Source organism: Thunnus maccoyii, chromosome 12, assembly GCF_910596095.1.
Source record: "Thunnus maccoyii chromosome 12, fThuMac1.1, whole genome shotgun sequence".
Classification (NCBI taxonomy): Eukaryota; Metazoa; Chordata; class Actinopteri; order Scombriformes; family Scombridae; genus Thunnus; species Thunnus maccoyii.
Genome location: NC_056544.1, coordinates 24,381,691 through 24,405,321, shown reverse-complemented (window position 1 = coordinate 24,405,321; position 23,631 = coordinate 24,381,691). Strand labels below are relative to the sequence as shown.

Sequence of the window (23,631 nt, the reverse complement as noted above, 5' to 3'; positions counted from 1 at the left end):
AAAAAAAAAAAATAGAGAACCAACATTTGATGCTTGTTTTGATTAAGTAAATCCACTGTAACAGGGATGCCATGTTAATTCTGCCTCAAGTTACCCTTTGCACCACTCATTTGTCTTCCAAATTAGGAGAATTAGATTGACCTACTGTACAACTATGATTAACAGACTATTGTTTCTAAATATATCAACTCCTTATCATGTATTTTCCATGACTTATAAATGATTATCACAACCAAAAAAGTTCTCTCTCCCTCTCGCAAACACAAACTCAGACACACAGATAAACATACAAAGGTTAAATATAGGCTATGTGCTGCCTAAAAATATAAATATTGCTCACTGTAACCCTAATGGTCCTAACTTTAAGCATCTCTGGATAATTTCATTAGCTGTCTGTATCAAATTCTGCCTCCCTCTTCCTCTCACACACACACACACACACACACACACACACACACACACACACACACACACACACACACGCACACACACACACACGCACACGCACACTCACAAGGATGCAGCTTAAGTGTTATGTGCCCTTAAGAACATTGAGTTCTTTTGGTTTTCCACAATTACAGGCTACTACTGTGGTACTATGTTGTGTTCACGGATGACGTGATGTTCACCTGAAAAATAGTAACAACAAAACACACAAACACAGGTGCTCACACTCACATGTAGGCACGATAAGTACTAGAACATAAGCATACCACCTTTTTATTATTAGAGCCACTTTGATCTCACATATCATTAGTTTGTACGGAAGTTTTAATGTGAAATGGTGTGTTTGTGTGTGTGTGTGTGTGTGTGTGTGTTGTCCTACCTCTGTCAAGGCGTGAAGCTGGCCCTCATGAACACACACTCCCTTAAACCTACAAGACCACAAAAAGACATGCAGAGTGAAGTTGTTGTTGAATACTGGTGTCATAATGTCATGATTTCACCGTTGAGACAACAGGACTTTTGTTAGAGTTAAAAACAGTCACATCTTACTTATTTTCACCATATAAAGAAAAAGTTGAGAAAAAAAACCCCTGTGCATACAGATTTTAGTTTACTCTATAGGGTCATATAAATTAAAATAAGTTGGAAATATCTTAACAGAGCACTTGGACAACCCTCTCTGTCATGGGTAAACAGAGAAAGCAGGAAGCATAGTTAAGAAAAGATTAAGATTCCAGCAGGCAAGACCAGACAAGTGATTCCTGAGAGACTGTCTGTTAACAGGAGGATAATAACAGCTCAGACGCTTCACCTGCATTCCTTACATTTTCCCCTCTACCTTTCCTATCAATTTACACATTCTTAATAAAAAATACACGGTATCTTCCTTACTACTCTTTCATTTATGTGTGTGTGTCTCTACAACTGTGATGCCCTGGATGTAATTGTATTAAAAACCTATACCTTGCTTTTAGCTTAGTAAAAATGCATTTTAAACTTGTTTGATGGAGTTTTAAGAATCTTCTTAATACCAAGAGGTTGGAAAACGTCCTTAACCCAGAGAGGACCGTGCACTCCTTCATTTAAAAACAAACAATGAGTGTGTGCAGAGCAACATATGAACCAACTTTGTTCACGAGCAGCGCTGAAGGCCTCATAATTCCAGAGGCAATGAAAAGGTCGACTTTGTGGGTCCTTGTTGGATTTTAGCTAACAAAGACCCCCTCAGTGTTTCCTCCTTGTTAACACACAGAAAAAAAAACACACACACACACAATCCACTAGGCATGCTCAACAAAGATGGCATTGTAAAAGATACTGAGCATGTGTGCGTGAACACAAGTACACACACACACACACACGCATGCCAAGACATCTATGCATGTATGTGCATGTTCAAAACACATGACCCTGTAGCAAAATGTGAACTTGATATAAAGTTATTACTGCAAAAACAGGAACAATACTACTCTGGGACATCATAGCCGATGTAATTGAGATTGAAAGGATTTATATTCTCATTCCTATAAAGTTTTATTTTGTCTGCCGACTTTTTATTTTCCTGTCGTAAAAGGTGAGGCGAGCAGGTTTATTTGTATAGCACCTTTTAACACAGAGCCAATTCAAAGTTCTGACTCAAGGCACTATCAGCTGACTGCTTCCTACAGATCAGAGAGACCTACTGGCTTTAGATTGTATGTGGCCCGAGGCTGTTGAGTGATTTATAAACTTGCAGCAGCACTTTAAAAAACTCCTCTATAAGTAACCTGAAGTCAGTGTAATGTGCTTAGTTCTCCTGGTTCTTGTTATAACTCTGGCAGCAGCGTTTCGAATGTGCTCAAGTTGTCTGATGGTCTTGGTGGGATAAAAAGTGAGAAATGATGGACAGTTATTTTACATTCACACCCGCCTAATAACACAAATAAACAAGAGTTTATACTATTATGTATTCATGAAAAAAGCTCAATTCTTTGTTGCAGGTGATAACAGACACAATTACAATTCTATACTTGTCAGGTTTGCAGTAAATACAATAAATACACAATTTTGCATCTGTCACAGGTTTAAGTATTGGCATATTTTGGCATATTGTAGTTTGACCAAAGAGAAGATTGCAAGTGCTTTGTGTCTTGGTAATAGAGGTAGAGGATCCAGTCACCTATCTAAGCTGCATTAAGTCCCACCTCCACTGAACTGTGATTGGTCAGCTCACAAAAACACAATATTAAAGAGCTGCTCTAAAATGTGTTTGCTGGTGATGATTTCTGCTAAAGTCAAAGTCTCTGCAGGAGTTTGGAGTGGAATAGAGGTGATACAAAACAGACAAAAAGTGTCTCTGAGGCACCACAGATGAAGGGGTCAAACTTTACCCTTTTTGTCGGACCAATCATTGACCAGATTCTCTAAAAAATTAACTGGGGTGTTGATAGATTAGTCCTATTCCCTTGTGACAGAAAGGGTCCTCCTTGCTTTTCGCCTCTAGGCAGCTGCTGCAACTCTAACAAGAGCTGGCAGTTTAGAAAATCCATTGTTAATAGGCTCTGTGTTTGACACAGTTTCTAGCTAACCCCAAAGGAAACAGGTCACAACCACAGACTCATGAGCAAGCGAGAGAACCGAGGCAGAGGTGAAGGTAGAGGCAGACAACACGAGAAAATATATCTAATTAATAACTTTGTGTGTCAGGTGTTAACAGAAATTACTAATATAATGTGCAACATCATTTGTGCGGAAATAATAAGGATTTACTCTATTTGTTATTAGCTGTTACTCAGTAATCTAAACTCTTAAGCCTTAAAATAATCCTATTGTGAATTTATGAAAGTGAGCTCATTCCAAGTTATTACTGGCACCTGTCTTATAATGAACTGATACATAACAGGCCTTATGGATTAGACCTTAAAATATGTTACGGGTAGATAAATACCAATAAAAGGTTTATTGCACCAGAGCTAATCATGTTTTATAAAGAATCTACCCTTATGTGATAATGCAATTATCAACCATTTGGAAAATAATGGTGTGTTCCTTGGTTAATTTGTTTTATAAGCTGCATTAAATTCCTTTCAAGCTGATGTTCGATGGGTAGTAGAACAAGCACAGTTTCAAAAGTGAGATGGAATTCACATATTTTACTAAACCCCCCCTTGGTTACAGTAAACAGTTATTAAGATACCAACCTGAGTATGTTTGGATGTGAAAGTCGGTTCATTAATTGGACCTCTCTCAACATGTTTGCTCTGTTGCTGCTGAGCTTGTTCATCTTCAGGGCCATAACTTGATCTGAAGCTCGGTGACACACCTGCAAAACCAATTAAACCCATTTCAACACGTTGCAGAGACAGTCAAATACATCCAAACAACAGTCTTTACTGTATATAAATGATATTCTGAAGCTGCGAAACCTGGGATAGGATTTCAGAATGATGTTATAAACTATGGATTAACATATAATTTAAATAATTTTCAGATTGGGCCACTATAGGAACAGAGCTAGAAACACTGCAAAAAAATCTGGCTCATGCTACACGACAGCAGAGGAAGCAGAAAAGGGAGGTAGCACACAAAAGAGAACTGAAATGAGGTCAGTCACTGCTGACCAGCCATGACAAAGTAGATGTGTCAATCCAGAGCTGCTGTACAATCAATTTTGTATTATTGTGCATTGGGATTTTTACTTTCCATCTCATTGTTAAATAGTGGTGGCATGACCATCCATGGTTGACTGGAGCCTATCCCAGCATGCCTTGGGTGAAAGGCAAGCCACACTGTAGACAGGACTCGTCAGCAATAAGCAATAAAGTCCTTCCTGCTGATGTTAAAAACAGGACACACGGTGCTATAACAAAAGACATAGTTTGGTTTGTCAGATCTTGAAGACTAAAAATATTACTGAATTACAAGTGAGATCACGGTACTAAAAAGAGAGCGGAACAGTCTCTGAAGAGCAGGCGGCATGTTGGCGATGGGTTTCATGATTGATAAACATTGACCGGGGACTGGGACCACCAAATGTGTATGAACACTGTTGCGAAAATCATAAAACACTCCTGACTAAGAACAAGCAGTACTATGTGTTCCAGTGTTCATTTAAAAAACAAAGACATTAAATTGAATTCCAAAACACTGACATTTATTTTCCAAAAATACCTCCAGTCCAAAACCTTTCCCCAGAATGTTATGTTTCATAGGGTGAAAAGGCCTCTAAAAGAGCACTTAGCACATTTAATCTCTCTTCTGAAACCTAAACAAATGGTTTTTTTATCACAGTAAATGTTCTATTTAGGACAACGACAACCACCCTGCACATCTAAACAATAGCCCCTATTTCCTCACAATCGTAGTTGAAATGATCTGAGGTTTTCACACCACAGGTTTCAGAGAATCTACAATGCACAGATATTGATTACCGAGAGCTTGAGTTCTTCTGAACACGTATGCACATCTGCAAACCACAAGGCACCACATCAGATGACTGAGCTGCTGCAGACTGATATAACAACTTTAACGTGCTACCTCGTTTCCTGACGCTGAAACACAGCGAACATATTTAGACCATGAGGAAAGTTCAGGGGGTTTGACAAGGCTAAATTGATTCTGCCAGTGTCTATACTGTAGGTAGTCAGCGACGAAGAGTCTATTCGAACATTATCAGGAGCTCCAGACAAGTAAATAAAATACAGGAAATGATTCAGATGCATCATACACACATGCAAAATTGAGCTGTTCACCATTATATTTGTATAATGGCTACAGTTTTATCACATTTTTGCTACTGTACTCGTGGCACCATAAATCTACATCTTGGCCATTTTCAACTGTAGTAGATATTGTGCACAAACAGTTAATAAATGGTTTATATACACTCACCAAGCACTTTATTAGAAACATCTGTGCAATCTAATGCAGTTCAATACAACAGCTCTGCCATGAATTCAACTTTTATGAAGCTTATACAGATACAGATAAATAGATCAGATTGATAATATAGTAAAACTGTTGTAATAATATAACATATGTCCTCATAGAAGAAGTTGACAAACACTGTACATTAATAAAAACTGTAAAATGTCCTTATAGCTTCTTACAACTATATTATAATGTGGTATAAACCATTCATTAAATGTTAATGTATTGCTTGTAAATACTAAATATGGGGACTTAAAACAAGATGTTGCTGTGATAATATATGATTCAAGACAAGATATAATACTTGGCAGAAGTGATGCAACATAATTTTGGATGGTACAAAATGGAAAATATGGTACCAAACAGACTGTCAGTCATATTAAGTACAACAGTGGGCAGCTTTATGTCATCTTGTCACAATGGCTCTTTGAGTTTCTTCCATCATCACGGCCACGTTGCACTGGTGGCACAACGGACAGTATCACTTACAGCAAGAATGAGAATTGACGGATGGGACAAAGACAATATGGATTACACAGGAGGTATTAACAATGAAAGTCAATAATATATAATGCTGGTCAATGCTGTTGCTATAGTGCAATGTTGGTGTATGAAAACATCATTTAAGGAGTCTGAATTGTCGCCATTATCTACGTAAAGTAGGAAAATCATAAAGGAGTTTTGAGTCAGATTGTGGGAGTTTTCTGTGTATGCTTCTCTCTCCCTCTTATACATACGCACACAGAAAATCGCTCTGTTCAAGTTCAAAGCGAGGGGCCTGGCTATAATAGCCGACAGTCTCCACCGCAGGACAGCAGAGACAACAGATGGCCACTCCCCTGAAGGCCTCCTCCCCCACATCCATCCATCCTCCTCCGACCCCCCTATTCCTCACTCTTCACATCCCCCCATCTGCATTTATTCCCGATCCCCCTCTTTCTCCTCCTCGCTGTGGCCTCCAACAAACCGTCATCCCCAATCCTCATATTCCCCAGCAGTCAACCCCGAGCTCTTCTTACACACATCTTTCTCTTCTACCTTTTTTCCTCTTCTCATCCCCCCCGCCTTTCTGCTCTATGCTATCTCCTCTCTTCAACTACTGCACATTACTGGAAAACATAACCCCCACTTCTCCTTCTCCTCTAAACCCTTTCTCCCCTCTGTCCTCCTCCCCCTAACCCAAACTCTAGCGAACCTCTAAATCACCTTCTTCTACAGAACTCCTCTTCATCTCGTCCGCAACCCTTTTCTGCCCCCATCCCTTGTACTCCATAAACTCCAAAAACCTCCTCTCAACCCCCATCTTTCATCCCGTTCATTATTCTTGCCACCACAACTCTCCACCATCTGAAGTTTTTTTTTTCCCCCCTCTGGTTCCTCCTCTTCTATGCCTCAACCTCTATCACCATTAATTTCATCGTCTTTTCGTTCCTGTCTCCGTCTGTCATTCTCCTCAACTTCAACCCTTTCATCAGTCCGGTCCAATTTCCTCGTCTTCGTATCCATTTTCCTCTCTCTCTCTTTCTACCCATGGATTCCTTTCTCTCTTGTTAAAAAAAGCATTGACAGGTATTTCCCAAGAGGGTGAGGTGGTAACTACACGATGATAGGAGAGAAGTGTTGGAAGTTGGACGTTTGCAGATTCGCTCAATTAAAACCCAATTTGGCTCAAAGGTCAAAAGAAATACTGAGGTAGTCCATTTTAGATTTAGACTGACAGAGAAACAAGACAATCCCAATCTAATACTTAACCTACATTGTCCAAAATAATAAAGCTGCACAAAGCTGCACCGCCTGTTGGCACCTACGTCCTATTGGACTCAAACTTAAGCTTTATGGCACTTGCTCGTGTTGTTGTCTCCTGACTAGATCCCTGCTTGTGTTGTATCAGTCTCAGATGTACGTCGCTTTGGATAAAGGCGTCTGCTAAATTAAATTGTAAATTGTAATTGTAATTAAAAACATAGCTCTAAGAAGGCCTATATTAACAAAAGTAAAGTCAGTTTAACGGTAGACGACTTATAGCCTCCATCATTACTTTCCTTTCCAAACAATAAATGGTATGTTTTATTATTGTGTACAGTATACTAAAGTGTTTTGTATCGTGTGTGTGTCCTATAGTGTGTTATTAAAAAGATCCAATGGAGAGAAGAACTGTTGTGGGAGATGTTTTTGGACAACATACTGAAGTTCAAATGCATTTTATTAAAGAGCAGCAGCACCGAAGCAACTGTTGACCACTTTTTAACCAAAAAAAAAGGAATACTTGTTTCAATCACTGACACATGATTTAAATGTGGATATCATTAATTGAAATTGTTGCTGGATTTTTATTTTTTTCATGTGCCAGCTCCAGTGTTTACACAGCCCACAATGGGGTGTTTTTTAGCTGGCACATCTGGAGCACAACGGGTTAAAACAATATAAATAATAAATATAAGCTCAATTAAAATATCCCTTGATTAGCTCCAGTACATATCTTGCAGAGCGGCTTAGGTCATCCCCAACCTCATGCGCATCGCAATCCAACATCACGGATAGCTGTCAGACACCATCAATAACACTATCATCCATCGACCCAACTCTGAGTTATAGCCTGACAGTGAGACACAATGGAAAATAAATGTCACGCCAGTTCACGAATCTAACAGGAGTTATCAATTATACATGCAACGGATGGCACACCATTGTAGGCAGATTCATGGTACCAGAACAATAGAGGCTCCTGTACACTGTACTGCAATATGACACAACAAAAATAGGAAATGAAGTTGAGCTTAATGTCATTCGAGGCCAACGTGTTAGTTAATCAGGCATCATTTCCCTTCGGTCGGAGATCATAGACAACCCTTCCCCCATACATGTCAACTTTATTCTGTGTGTGAACCCTTTACACACAATACAAAAACAAGAGATCTATCTTACATGCACACAAAAGCTCTGATTAATGCTCAGAAAAGCATGTAACTTTCTATACAGCAGTTGCATTGAACCAACTTAAAAATGAACTGCTATCAGTCTATCAAGGCCATGGCTATTTTATTTTCACACTGCTTATCTAAACCACATGGGCCGTGCCAAACCTCAACACTGTCATGGTGTCTTGATAATAACACTAAAAAGAACAGATCAAAGAAATTTAATTTCCCCGCTGATGGATGTTTGATAAAGAAGCGTTCATTTTTCAAAGCCAAACTCATAATCCTAAGTGTGCTTGTGTGACTCCCATCCACATGCCTGGAGAAGGGGGAGGGGATGAAGTAACAGGGTTAACAAGCTCGTATTTAAGTGATGTCTTTGAAGTGATTGTGGTCTAACTTGACCTCAAAATGTCAGGGGAAGAGTAGCAAGCGAAGATCAAGATGCCATCTATGACCCAGTCTTTGACCCACCATGCTCACCAACTTGATGAGATCGAATCAAATGAAAAGTGACTGAGTTTCATCATTTCATTATTTATGAATGGCGTTTACTTTTCAAGGCCATACTTTTCAAGTTCCCTTTCATTTCTATGATATTCAAATTCCTAACCACTGTACAGAAGGCACAGTATACCAGAATGACTTTTGTCACGCATCAGGGAAAATAAATTCTGTGGTCATGTGTGTGTGTGTGTGTGTGTGTGACTTGATAAACATCTAATCTATTATAAAGCACGTTAGATGGATGGAAGGGAGGACGCCTGAGGAGAAAATGAGAGGTCACAGGAATAAAACAAGGGGATGGAAATGGGCAGAAAATGAAGTCAAGTAGGGTAGCAAAAAAAAAACCCCAGAAAAGATAGGAGATAAAACTGATGAGGGTGCATAAGAAAAGAAATAACAACTGATCTCTACCCACCTTGTAGACATCAGAGAAGAATCCAGAGCCAATCCACTCACAGGTGAAGTCATCAAGGCGTGTAAGACAAGAGAAGGCACTGATGAGGGCTCTGTAGGATGATGGCCACACCCTGCCCACCTGGAGAAGACAGGAGCAGACTGGTATCAACAGGTCACGATGCAGTATTTACCTGATGGGAATGCTATAGGACCGTCGCTATAACTTGCTTATCTTGCGAGGCAGCTGGATTTGCAAGATCATGACATCAAAAGATCGCGCGAGAATCCATCTCATCAGGCTTCGAGTTACGCGCTTGTGTCCGAACCACCGGTGGTTCAGACCAATCAGTGTCCTATGTGGATTCTCACGTGATCTCGTGAATCCAGCTGCCTCGCAAGGTGAGACGGTGATAGACAGATGGTTCACCCAATCACCTGCCGAGTATTTTTTTTTTTAAGTTCCTGCCCTTTTACAGACAGTTGACAAGGACGACTTCTCGGATGGTTCTGTGTAGCAAACCCTCTGGTACGTCAGGTTAATAACTTGCTCGTTTGTGCAGGAAAACTCAAGACATATTGATCAAACAAGCAATTCAGATATTTGAGATAATGGTGTCTATAAGCGGAACAAGGACTAACAGACTAGAAACTACACCTAAAGACTTTATTTAGAGTACGATTAGAGTTGTGTCACTAGGCAACCACAGACTCCTCAACAACCAAAATCCAGCAAGGACACTAGTGCTTGTGTGTTTATACCAAAACAGAATTTCAGATAAATCAATCAACAGTATTTGCATTTATTGAACGATTACTGTTTTATGGAGATGCTTATTTATCCTGTAATTTGCAAAGAAAGCCAAAATCACAGATGGAAAAAGAATTTCGGTGAAAAGATTGATGGATGGACATGAATAATATTCCCAACCATCTCTAATCTTAGCTTAATTTTGCTGTTTATGGTCATTTTTATGCACTTGTCGACTTCCAGTTGTTTCTTAATTCAATTAAAAAAAAAAATACATTTTTTTTTAAAAAACAACCTTCCCTCTAGCGCTCTTTCTCATTATACTTCCACCTAGTCAGCTACTTGAGAATTTGTACCACGGCTCTTTTAAATTACTGTCCTCTAATGTTTGGTTGTCCTGCCTCACTTGTAAATCGCGTTGGATAAAATCTGCCAGATGTAAATGTCAATGCAAAAGAACCCTGTGTAATGTACCATATACACTGACTGCACTTGTGAAATGCATCTAACTGATAAGTAAAAAACAAAGACTGACCTGTGAAGGCGGGTTCATGCCCATATCGCAGACCCCGACCCCTACAATACCATCTCTGTCCTCATTGAGACGGTCAGGTCGTCTAGGGAACCCAGCGATGGAGTTGCGTTTGTTCCGGTCCATGGTGATGTGAAAGACAGTGATACCAGTGAGGGTAATATGGGCCTTTTTCTGTAATGTACCCACATGACAAGAGCACTAGATTGTTTTAATGGTGCCGAGGGATCCACCGCAGCACAGAATTTGCTCAGTTTGTGTCCTGGGAGAAAATATGTCACGCACATAGACTTCAGTTTAAAATTTTTGTTTAGGGCAGCCCCCGATGACAAACACTGGCTGGATACAAGACGTTTTTCCTGTAGTCCTGTTCCTCCTCACTGCTCGTAACTGGGGAGTCCACCAGGATGGAAGGGGGGGGGGATTTCACATGTTTAACTGATGTATAGTAAGCCCTCGGAGACCTGGAGAAAGTAAAGAGAAAAAAATAAATATAGGGGCATTTCAGTGACTACCAAGGACACACACAATACCATTTATTTGTGAATCCTACTGTCCCAAAGGATGGAGGGGAAGCATAATACAATATGATCACAGGAACCCTTTCCAGAAAAAAACAAAAGCTGACATGCTATTCTGTCTTTCTTGAAAGATTTGGCTGTTCAATAGCAGCTGTAGCTGTAAACTGGGGTTTTTCCTTGTGATGGATGAGACAAGCCACTATTGCTCAACAGGCCCAAATGTAATGGCTGTAATAAGGACCAATTGTCCAATTATGGGAGATTAGCCAAGGAATAGCTCAGGTCCTGAACCTTTCTGCCATCCAAAACAAAATCAGCTTGGTACAAAGGGGACAGGGAAGGAAGTCTGGGCTGAAGGTCTTTTTTACACTCATAAACAATGTAGCTTTCAAATTTTCAAGAACTTTCAAGAATACTTTATGCCAGACAGAGATTTCTTTTGTTGATAAAACATGTTGAATCTAGTTATAAATCTTTCCTCCGAGTACTTTAAAAGAAAAGTGGAGTAAAACTATATTGAAAAACACATTCCTTCTAACTGAGACGGGAACAAAAAAACTCCCCTTCAGTTATTTTTCCCTTTGAAGGCATTTGTGAAAAGCTTATGTTTTTACTTGAGACTGAAGACTGAGGCCCAGATTTACTAAGAAAAAAAAAAAACTGTTGTGCAAAGTTGTGCTGTGGTTTTTACAGCACAACTTTGCAATCTGCACATATTCAGCACCTGGTTTACTAAGATAGCAGCTCATTATGGAGTCAGCTCCTGGACTGCACACCCTGCACACAACTCACCCCTCGGACGATGCGAGGGAAGGAGGGATATGAGATCACCGAGCCCAGAAAAGACATAGTAACATAGTGATCTTGATTACAGAACATTTACTTTGACTGTGGTTCAACTCCACCTACTGACAAAAAAAACTGTAAATCAATATGTTACTCTTTAGCATCTATCTAATTATAAATACATTAGGAGGCACAAAATATTGGAGACAGGGAGGAGGTGGAGTGAAGATAACTCAGAGTGGACATTTAACTTTCTCAACATAAGAAAGACAAGTGTAGTTGTAGCCTGTAGTGATTGAACAGTTCATTGAGCAAGTTTGATGAACACACACACAATTTGTGTTACAGTAATCAGACATAATGCTCATTAATAATGGCCTTGTTGCTTAATTTTTCTTTCTAATAATCCATTTTTAGTGACATACAAGTCTAAATGTAATGCACGTTTCTTTTCTCTACTACAACCTTTCTTGTGGCTCTTGGAAATCCCATCTGTGTTCATGCCTCAGTCTTAGACGCAGAGAATTTCACACGCAAAACTGACCATCACAAATTGCGTGACCTTAGTTAATCCAGAGGAATACATAATCAAACTGTGTTAAAATATCTTTTATTATTTGCGCAATCCTCTTTTAATGATCATGCAAAAAGGACAGAGATGGACACTGCAAACACATCTGGGTCGCCTGTTTGATAAATACTGCACGTGTTTTGGGGCAGAATGCGTCAGAAGCCTTAATAAATCTGAAACTGGACATCTTATACATAATTGTTGAATACAATAATGGATGAAGCAGCCTTCCATTGAGAGGAATGAGTCTAAACAAAATAACGCTCTTAAGATCCTGATGTCCAGCTGGTCGCAAAGTACTTCTCAAATGAATTTTCAGATAATGATATCATGATGTATACAGCAATAACAATGTAAAAATGTAAAAAAAATATATGTGATAGAAAATGTTATCTTTATTGCTCAGCCTTACTTCACACTTAATTTTAGTTTTGCCATCTCCAACGGAGTAAATCAATGCGACGCCTGCACTCTCCTTGTTGTAGACAGAAGATTCTACACACACAGCAACAGTGGTTACCAACAGAGGCAACCACGTCAAACAAAATGATTTACAGTGGTCCAGTTTGGTTGCTTGGGGAAACTAAGCAACCATTACTGTTGATCTCTGCTTGGGGGTTATTCTATGATGACAGTTTTTTAGCCCACAGATATCCAAATAAATCCAACAGCAGCACCATCTTAGTGTCTCACGAGTTCAAAGCCATTTTTAAGGGGAAAATGCTATTCATTATCTAGTTCCAGACTCTTAATTGTAAGGATTTTCAGGAGGAGAAGGAGTTATACATCATTGTACATTGAATATGTTTGAAGTTGGGATTGTTGGTTGGACAAAACAAGATATTTGAAGACACCACCTTGGGCTTTAGGAGATTGCGATGGGCATTTTCACTTAAATTGCAGCCCAATTTTGATCCACTTCAGTTGTTTTAGAGAAGGCTGACACAGAGTTGCACAAACAAACTTACTGTGTAACATGAAAATACAAATTTTTGCAGATGTCATGATAAAAAGAACAAAGATTAAAGTTTCATTTCTGGGTGAACTATTCCTTTAAGTACTCACACACAATGAGTTAATGTATATCATAAAATAAAGTCACAGAGTTTACGCTATCGTATATCAAGGATGCAAAGTCTAACATGAAGTACTTTGATCTGTCGTCACAAACAGATTGAATATATTGCAGCCATATTTGCCAGGTGTAATCAGAATTTTACAATGTATGTGTACATAAAGCATAATGCAAACAGTTCAGTCAAACAATATAAAAAGTAACAAAGATGGAGATTTCAAATTAATATACAGAAGAGGCCTTTATTAACCCACAGAAGAAACACAGAAGTCAATTTTAGACCCAGATGAGGTCTAAAATCCTAAAATAAGTATCGAGATGACACGGCCAGATTCTGCCGTGGTCCATTAGCATTACATCACAGACACTGGACTCTTAGAGAATTACTGTAGACCTACTGGACTACTTCTGATGTCATTCTCTGTCCTGGCCACATCCTTAAAAGGCTTTTCATCCACCTCTTTCTCTTTTCTCTCCAATGACACCTCATTTTCTGCCTTGTTGAAACGATACCACAGAGAGAAAAAAAAAAAAAAAAAAGAAAAGTCTCTGTGCCAAGAAAAATGCAAGCCACAAGTACCAGACCTAAGCTTTCCTATCCTATTTCAGTAGCTTTCCCATCCAAGAGCAAGAACAGACACACACTTTTAATCAATGTCGTTCTATCTTGGTAGACGAGAATAGGTCAGCGAGTAAAATATAAAACTCACCCTTGACTCAAAACAGCTAGCAGCAACAGAGAAGAGCTTCTGTATCCACACACCCACATCAGTGGTCAAGGCAGCGAATACTGACTAAACACAGACTTCCCACACTTACTAGCATTTCAGTCATGCAAATTATATTCTAAAAAAAAAAGTTGGTCCTGTGTCATTCTGCAGTTCAGCGTGGGTGAGTGAAATCAGCCTACGTTCAGGTTATACTTCCAGGCTTAAAGTGTAGGCTGAGAGAGAGAATTGTACTCCCACGTCTACTGCCAACATGATAAGCAGACATCAGCAGCATCATTTCTGATCAGCATACAGCCCAATTACAGTGAAAACAACCCTAACCAAACCTATGGAAACCTTCCATGAGCTATGCTGCTACAAATCTTCTTGATGCAAGTGATTAGAAGAAGAAAACAGGCAAGCCACCAGTGTTCATTACTATATTTGTTTCCAAACTATACCCTGTTGCCTTCAAATCCTACGACCATGCATTTAAAACACCACAGTAAAAGGAGACTATGGACAGAAAAGGGTGGAATTTTAAAAGGCGGCCTTTTTTTTTTTTTTTTTTGGTCTGTAAAATGTGGCCAGTTGGTACTCCAAAACAGATGGGACATCTCCAAAGCAGCCTCAAGCCAAATGTTTTAACAGTAGTTTGGGGGCCTGAAAACTATCCAGCTGTGTCCCAGTGGATTAGAGACTAATAGAAAATGTCAGCGATAAATCACAAGTTAAGTGATGTTATAATGGTGGGTGACAGAGAGCGTTAGTGTGTCTGTGTGTGAGGAACAAGAAGTATTAAATGGGCGTGTGAATATGTGTGAGAGGTAATCATTTGCTCGTGGACTGTGTACATGTGCAACACAAAAGAAGGAAAAAAAACACGCACTAATCTTACAGGCCTGGACATACTACAATTTCACAACTAAATCTACTGACTTAAACCTGCTTACTGTTATTAAAATCTTCTCAAAACACATGTCTGCATTTGAGCAATTTACTGTCCTTTCTACCTCCTTTTTACCCCCACTAAAAAAACAAGCTTTGTCAAGTATTTGAGCAAGGTCACATTCAACAAGTCAATAGCAGCCTCTTATATCTGACCACAATCTATTGGTAAACTGCCATGATATTTGAGCCGTTGCATACCTGTCATTCTTCAAGGGTTTAAAGTAATGAATAAGTCCATGGGGCAGCCTCCGTGGAAAAAAACTGCCCATTATCTGGATACCATAGACAGCTAATGACTCAATGCTGCCAAAAGAGCTTTGTATAAGTCATACTAAGTAGAGGTAGTTAGATAAATAATTAGTAGCTCGAAAAACATGTCAAATGTGTTAGTAACGTGTTAGTAAACGCCAGACAGAAAATGTAAACAAACCAAAGCAGCAAGAGTCAGTATTAGCTTTCACTCCTTATTTCAACTTTAGCTGACTTACCTGTTTTTATTTCATGAAGATGTTTGCAAGACCAGTTCAAGCTGGAGTCCATGTCTTTCAAGGGGAAACATTTATCGAAAACGGCGAGCTAAGCCCCGACACAGTAAAGTTGGTAACGCAGCTAGCTCCGAGACTAGCCGACTGGCTAGTTTGTCAACAAAACTCGAGCTGAGAGAAGAGCTAACAGACATTAGCCTGAGATCCACCAACACACACACACACACAAAACAAGAAGTTTTTTCGCCGCGACGTTTCAGTATGTCCACATTCCCCAGAGCTGAATTCACGAAGCAAAGTCGAAGTCTGTCTCTGTAATCCTTGTTCCCGCAAACGAGCAAAAAACCCGACGTTTTCTACTTCAACTGTCCGGGATAATATTTCAGACGACTGTTGCTGTTTGACAGCTCCGTCGTCTCTCCGCTCTCACCAGAGTAACTCCCACTGGCTCCGCCCACATTTGATTGACAGTTAATTCAACCAATCAATGGCCAGAAATTTGTGCGCGCATGTGTTTAACTACAAACTGTCAATACAGTTAATACAAGCTAAATTAACTGAATAAAACAAGAAAAAAATGTTTTTCTCATCTTTTCTTCCACTATAACAAATTACAGACCTTTTGGCAAGAACTTTAAGTTTCATTGATGAGCCTTTTACTTTTACTTTATATTGATGTAATTGCAATTTTTTTTCCTACACAAAGAAAGAACAGTTCCTTTCAGTATATTGTCAATTTTTATATTTTGATGGTTAAATTTAATATCAACAAATGCATTTTTTTCTAAATCTCCAGCTACTTTGCTGCCTTTCCTGCAGATATTAAAAGTCTCCTGCATTATTTTTTAGGCCATAAAAGTGCCTTACTACTATCTACTATCTAAACATGTAATCTTTATTTATTTACTTATTTATTGTCTTCAGTTTTCTTATTTCTTTTGCGTTTCTTAGTTAGTTAGTTTAGTTTTTTAAATATATGATTCTATTCCTGTGCCTTTTATGTTGTTCTACGTCCTGTGTGGTTTTGTCGGACTGTTTGTTTTGTTTTATTTGAAGTTTATTTGCATTGCATATAAAGTTGAAAGTGATTTACATGCTGCGGAGGGGGGTAATGCATACACCAACAAAGAAGGAAAATAAAGAGAGCAGACAACTTAAAACAGCAGACAGAAATAAATGCATGGAAAAGTAAACATAAAATCCAATAAACCAGTGTATAAGGATGTAGAATTGAATAATAAAGTCTTTCAAATACTGAATGTTATCTTTTGTGGGTTTAATTTTAACATTCTGTAACTCATAAAGGTTAAAATTAATTTAAAAAATAACTTGCCTGTTTATAAACTCCTTCTGCAAAGTAGTCTGTTTGAGTAATAAATGCAACCACAGCCACCGCCACATTTGTCGGACTCCAACTTTATTGCATCTTACCAAAGCTCTTTCAAGTGTGCAACAAACTGGGAACAGGAGATGACAAAGAAAACTTGAGGTCTTTTTGTTTATTTATGTTTTATTGGCCCATTATTTTTTCCGTGGAAAGATTACTTTAACAGATGGAGACCACTTAAGAGTATTGCAGTTGGAAATACAATGATCCCGTGATTTATTTCATTCATTAATATGTTTTACAGACTTAAGATGCTTTTTTTGTGGTTATATTCACAGTCAGATACACAATGTCTGTAAATGCAAATTGGTAAATTAGCTAAATACTTTTTATACTGACAAACTACAGCACTGTAGACAAAATAGGTCTAATTTTTAGGAGTTTTCCTAGAAGGCAGGTTTATGTGCTGTCATGGAAATAGAGCCTCATCTAGTGGACAAAACAAGAAAGCACTGCTACATACAGTACATCACACTCAAACAGCAGGAAACTGCCACGCAAGGGTGCTCTTGGTTTCCTTTAAATATAAATTTGGTGCATGTACAGGCGGTTTTTTAAAATGTGTCCATGAAGGATTCAATCATCGATAGAGACACAATGTCGTTCTGTGTGTCCTGGTGTCAGAGAAACAAACAGGATCAGACTATTAAGCATCACATGACAATTATCAACACTGCTGGGTGAGGTCGAGTCACATTTGTTTCCACTTATTTTATCTCTTCCATATTATGGAAGCCTATTTCCACAACTTATTAAAACAAAGTCCACCATTCATAAGCATTCGTGTAAATTATTATGTCAAAGTCATGATAATTTCTCACAGAATAAGATTTATTTATGAGACTTTTTTACCAATGGACTTTCTTTGTTATGGCTTTATAGGCCTGCTTATTTGCCAGACAGAGTTTTTGCAATTTAAAGTCTATTTAAGAAAGGAACACATCTAATGATACCTGGTGGAAAGCCTGGACTACCAACTTAGCTCTCAGATCCCAAGGGGCTCCAAAAGCCCCAAATTCACAGTTTGCCATCAGGTTTTTGGAATTTCAAATTTGTTTTTAGTCTTATAAATTTGCATTCCAATGCTGTGCTTGTCTCTACCAGTCCAGGGGCTGCAGATGGAAAGTGCCTATTAAAATGTGGTGTGTGCATGCTGCACGTAGGGTGAGTGGTGGGTGGGTAGTGAGTTCAATAGGGGGCCTGACAGTCGGTCACTGTCGGTGGAAGCACAGGGGGAAAACTAGCTAATGAGGGCCCCTGTCACACCCCAGTTTCTTGAATTTGTTATGATAACTTAATTATGTACATATTTATTTAGTAAAATGCACCATGTAAGTACAATATGAGATGATATTAAGCCCTAAAACTAGATCTTAACTCGATGGGGCTTCTAGATTGGGTAATAACCAGTGGTGGAAGAAGTATTCAGATCCTTTACTTAAGTAAAAGTAACAATACCGCAAAGTAAAAATAATCCATGACAAGTAAAAGCCCTGCATGAAAAATCCTACTTCAGTAAAAGAACATAAGTATTATCAGCTTGATGTAGTTAAAGTATTGCAGTAAAAGTAGTGGTTTGGTCCCTCTGACTGATATATTATTATATATGACATCATTAGATTATTAATACTGAAGCATCAGTGTTAGAGCAGCATGTTACTGTTGTAGCTGCTGGAGGTGGAGCTAGTTTCAACTACTTTATATACAGTTAGCTAGTTTAGTCCAGCGGTTCCCAACCTAGGGGTCGGGCCCCTCCAAAGGGTCAGCAGATAAATCTGAGGGGTTGTGAGATGATTAATGGGAGAGGAAAGAAAAGAAAACAAAGTTCTGATACACAAATCTGTTTTCAGTTTTTGGACTTTTTCTCTAATCTTTGATTTTTGGTGAAATATTTGATCATTTGAACATTTACTGAAATGAAACCATGTGAGAAGTTTAGAGGGAAAAATCACTATTTGGTGGAGCTGTTAACAACTCATAGACATCTGAAATGTGACCCCGACTACACACTGCTTTTTATAAGACGTCAAAAGCCAAAAAGGTTGGAAACCACTGGTTTCATCTTTAACAATTTGTTGTATTTTAAAAGCTTGTTATATTATCCATTGTGTCAAATCTTCATCTGAAAAGTAACTAAAGCTGTCTGATAAATGTAGTGGAGTAGAAAGTACAATATTTCCCACTGAAATGTAGTAGAGTGGAAGTATAAAGTAGCACCAAATGGAAATACTCAAGTAAAAGTACAACTACCTCAAAACTGTACTTAAGTAGGTGACAGTACTTGAGTAAATATACTTAATTACTTTCCACCACTGGTAATAATAACACAAGTGTTGCCTTATAATGGCAAATAAATTATGTTTGCCATAAATTAAATTACCACAAAGTAATTATAACTGCCAAACCCTGAACCTGGAGTCTCTGGGGCCCCCTGAGGGTCTGGGACCCCCGGGGAGTTGCTGGGAAATCCAATCTGCTTCTATCCAACAGCAAATTTTGAGGAAAAGTTTGAGGATAACTTACTTAAATATATATATATTTTTAAAAGCCATTTATTAAGGTTATTCAGGTTAAGTGCTGTAGGTTGTGTTCGGGTTTAACTGATACATTTTGTCCCAACATCAGCGCCGTATATCTTCCGTCACGTGGTCACCAGCGTTTCCTGTTACTATTGTATTACACTTCCATGTTTTCGTCTCAAACAGCTACTGTAATGTAAACTACAACGGAGAGATCTCAACTCTTGTGTGATCGGCCCCACATATAAAGTCAGTTTCAAGTCTGCCACGTCGCTAGAGCCGGCAGAGGTGCTGATCCGGGGGACAAACATGGCCAACTGTGTGGCTTTCCAGACCAAGTTAACCTCGATCATGGAGATGCTAGCTAAAGCCGCCGTGTTAGAAATCAGTAAACTGTGGGAGGACGGCTTCGCTCTCGTACAGGCCGAGCTCCGCCGGAGGGAGAGCGAAATTGAAGCTCTGAACAGAAAGTTGATGTTGTTGGAAAACGAGCAGCTGACGGGCCTGACTCAGGTTCAGACTTCAAACCTGTCCTCACCGTCTTCCTCCAGGAGAGAGCAGCAGAACAGGCTGCTGCCGCCCACCGGTGATGGTAAGGATAACCGCTGATTAGTTAATAAATAATAACCAATAATGGGGTTTATTCTAGAGCTGAAACAATTACTAGATCAATCCATTATAAAGCTAAAACCAGTGGTGGAAAATAACTACATTTACTCAAATACTGTACTCTATTTAAGTACATTTTTTGGCTATTTGAACTTCACATGAGTATTTCAAACAAGGCAATTTGGAAAAAAAATCACTGTTTTCAGAATGTTTATAGACTGAATGATTAGTCGATTAATTGGGAAATAAAAAACATATTAATAAATGATGAAAATAACCGTTAGTTGCAGATCTTGTCCATTTACAAAAAAAATAATGATTTTGAGAATCCATTAGTCGTTTAATTCATTTCTTAAGCAATAATGTCAAACATATTCTGGTTTCATCTTCTTAAATGTGAGGATTTGTTACATATTGTAGACCGCTAGACCAGGGCTGCAACTAACAATCATTTTCATTTTTGATTAATCTGACAATTTTCTCCTGATTAATCGATTATTTGTCAAATTGATCAGATGTCAGAAAATAGTGAAAAATGTCCATCACAATTTCAAATTGCTTGTACTCTCCAACCAACAGTCCAAAACTTGAAGATATTCACTTGACTATCATATATGACAAAGAAAAGCAAAAGATCCTCACATCTGAGAGGCTTAAATCAGAAGATGTTTGGCATTTTTGATTGAAAAAAAATTGCAGATCAATTTTCTGTGGATCAGTTAATTGACTAATTTAATTTTCAGTAGTACACTAATGTAATTCACCAGGACACGACTATAAATGTACCATAAAGAACCTCCAAAATCCTTCCAGTAGAGTCAAACTCATATTATTGTCTGCTTTGGGTATTATTGACCTTTTAACTTAAACTGTGACGAGTAATAGTAGTAATTTAGTGTTGATACAGTTATTCTATTCATCTGTTAATCTGCCTTCGTAAATAACAGTCGTCACTACCTGAATTGCTGGTACTTCAATCAGAACGCGTTTTTTTAAAAGGTTTAATAAAGGTTAAAAAGATGAACCTGCTCTGTCATTTCAGGACCCGTTATAGATTCAGTCCAGACATTATCGTCTGAGCAGAGCGTCAGAGAGAAGACGGACACGTCAGCGAATCACAGAACGTCTCCACCCGCTCAGTCAGAGGAGAAACAGAGTGAGCAGCTCAAGTCCGACTACTGTGAAAGCGACAGCAGAGACGACGAGGATTTAATAGTCAAGCTAGAGGACGAGGACGACGTTCAGATCGTGGAGCAGATAATGGACTGTGAACACAGCGTTACCGATGGAGCCGGTCAACACGACATGGAGCTGAACCACCAACCCGCCGAAGCTGCGGAGGAACAAGAGAGCCAGCAGTGGTCGTCTGTTTCAGTGGGAGACAGCGACACCGCCGACGACTCGGACTGCTTTTTTGAACCGAAGCAGTTGTCGCAAAACCTGGACTCAGAAATCCTGCTCATTCAAAACGCTTTGGACATTCTAGATAATTCAGCGGAGACGGCGTACTCTGACAGGTTCATGAGGGATAACGGTCAAGGTGCGTCAAGTAAACCGAGGGCTCCTGTGACTTTCAGCCAAGCTCAGCCAAGTCAACCTATAGAAGCAATAAATCACCCAGAGAGAGGGGTGTCCATCAGATTCCTCTCAGAGAAACAACCACAGACTAAAAACATGTCCACTTTCAACCCGGACAACAGATTCTTTCTCTTAAACGACCCGGAGTTGCATAAAACTATAGCAAGTCGTCGCATAAAGGAGAAGTGGTTCATTTGCCCGTTCTGCGGCAAAAGCTTCGATCGCGTCAGCCATCTGGAGATTCACCAGCGGATTCACACGGGAGAGAAACCGTACACGTGCGATACGTGCGGCAAGAGTTTTTCTCAGAGGAGTAACCTTCGCACTCACCAGCGGACTCACAAAGAGGTTTTAGCCCAAAACTCAGTTTGATTCATGAGATTTTTAAAGAAAGAGGAATGCTAGGAATAGTTCTGTGGCATTTATGTTTAGACGAATTAACAAATTACTTTTGTACTTCAGTATTACTGAAAAGTAATGTAGCAGACTGATTTTACTGTGTACTCCCGTTTTTGTTTTTTTTTTTTGATAAATCATAACTTTGACATAGATTGGATTTTAAACTGTTTGTTAATCCAGTAATTTAAGAGATTTATAAAAAACGTGTAGGGATATCCAGCCTCAGCAACACAGCTGAATATTGACTTCTAAATGTTGTTACTCAAAATTTGTTATTTAATATTTGGCAGGTTGATGTGTTGGAGAGATCATCACTGCAGACCCTTCTGATATCCCTGAGCGTTACCTATGTTACGTTATTTTCTGCACATTCATCATTCATTGTTACATTAGTCAGTCGATGCAGGTCTGCATCTAAACAGACTCAAAAAATTAATCTTCTAACCAATTTTCTTTCTCCTAAAGGAGAGATTATCAAGGAGAAATCGTTACGAAAACACAACCGCAGCACTTAGAGAAAGATACTGAATCCACGTGTGTTGTTTTCATAAAACTGTTGGAACAAGTTTGGTCACAAGTACATTTTTCTAATGTAAATTGTGACTTTTTGCAAAGAACAGTCGTGTTTACTTTAGACTAAGAAAGACAGGAAAGCAAGAAAGGAAGCACTGACTCTTCTCATCTTAGCATTTGCTGTTTAGATGTTTACAGGTCTGACAGGATCCCCTGATTAGACGATACTTCTTGAACATGTGTCTTTATTCTTCATCCAGAGCCCCCTCCAAGGCATGCTGGGAGATGAAGATCTTCTTGTAGGTTATGTTAGATTAGCCTAAGGTCCCCTACAGCCTGATTCACTTCCATCTCAACTGTCCAGTCTGAGTGGAGAAGCACTGTCTTAAACACTTTCTTGCACAGAGTGAGATGAGAAGATGGAAAACACTCTTTACACTACACATGAATCTACAACCAGGAGACGGTTAGCTTAGCTTAGCTTAGCGACAGAATGGAAACAGCTAGCCTGGCTCTTTCCAAAGGTTAACAAATCCGCCTACTAGCATTTCTAAAGCTCACCAATTAACACATTATATCCTGTTAATAATAATCTAATCTTGTAAAACAACTCAACATATTAATATTTCAGTTTTTGTAGGGATGAAACAAACAGGATATAACGTGTTAATAAGTGAGCTTTAGACATGCTAGTAAAGTTTTTTTAACCTTTGTACAGAGCGCCTGCTTCCAGTGTTTATGCTAAGCTAAGCTAACTGTCTCCTAGCTGTACTGAATGTTTATATTTAACAGATAGTATTTATCTTCTCATCTAACTCTTTGCAATAAATCAAATAAGTGCATTTCCTAAAATGCAGATATATTCCCTCAATACAGAAAGTACAACTAAGTCTTTTTTTGACTTTTGTATCCACAGTGTCAATTATTTCAGTCACTACAGACCTAATGAAGATGTGAAATACAAATGAGGAAATCACTATAGTCCGATACAACAGCTGCATTACTGCAGCAGCTGTGATCAGTGTCATGATGCTCTTCGTCCTCATGTACGAGGGCAAACCAGCGTGTCCC

General features: G+C 38.9%; 2 protein-coding genes across 4 annotated transcripts in view; one reads left to right on the top strand and one right to left on the bottom strand.

Annotated features, from left to right (window-relative positions):
• The window catches only part of tesk2 (testis associated actin remodelling kinase 2), a 33,135-nt gene extending 17,153 nt beyond the window's left edge, over positions 1 to 15,982 (bottom strand). For 2 of the 3 annotated variants that reach the window (XM_042427967.1, XM_042427969.1), the window contains exons 1-5: positions 15,559 to 15,982; positions 10,460 to 10,920; positions 9,196 to 9,315; positions 3,627 to 3,748; positions 827 to 875 (exon numbers count right to left, since the gene is read on the bottom strand). In XM_042427967.1, the coding sequence (XP_042283901.1) occupies positions 827 to 875; positions 3,627 to 3,748; positions 9,196 to 9,315; positions 10,460 to 10,582 (414 nt within the window). In that variant the 5' untranslated portion in view covers positions 10,583 to 10,920; positions 15,559 to 15,982. The remainder of the gene's footprint in view (positions 1 to 826; positions 876 to 3,626; positions 3,749 to 9,195; positions 9,316 to 10,459; positions 10,921 to 15,558) is intronic. The other variant, XM_042427968.1, reaches the window with a different exon arrangement.
• Positions 15,983 to 19,539: 3,557 nt separating this feature from the next.
• LOC121908175 (zinc finger protein 853) lies at positions 19,540 to 23,252 on the top strand. Its single transcript, XM_042427978.1, has 2 exons — positions 19,540 to 20,053; positions 21,113 to 23,252. The coding sequence occupies exons 1-2, from the start codon at positions 19,771 to 19,773 to the stop codon at positions 22,018 to 22,020; spliced, it is 1,191 nt and encodes a 396-aa protein (XP_042283912.1). The 5' UTR covers positions 19,540 to 19,770; the 3' UTR covers positions 22,021 to 23,252.
• The last annotated feature ends 379 nt before the right edge of the window (positions 23,253 to 23,631 follow it).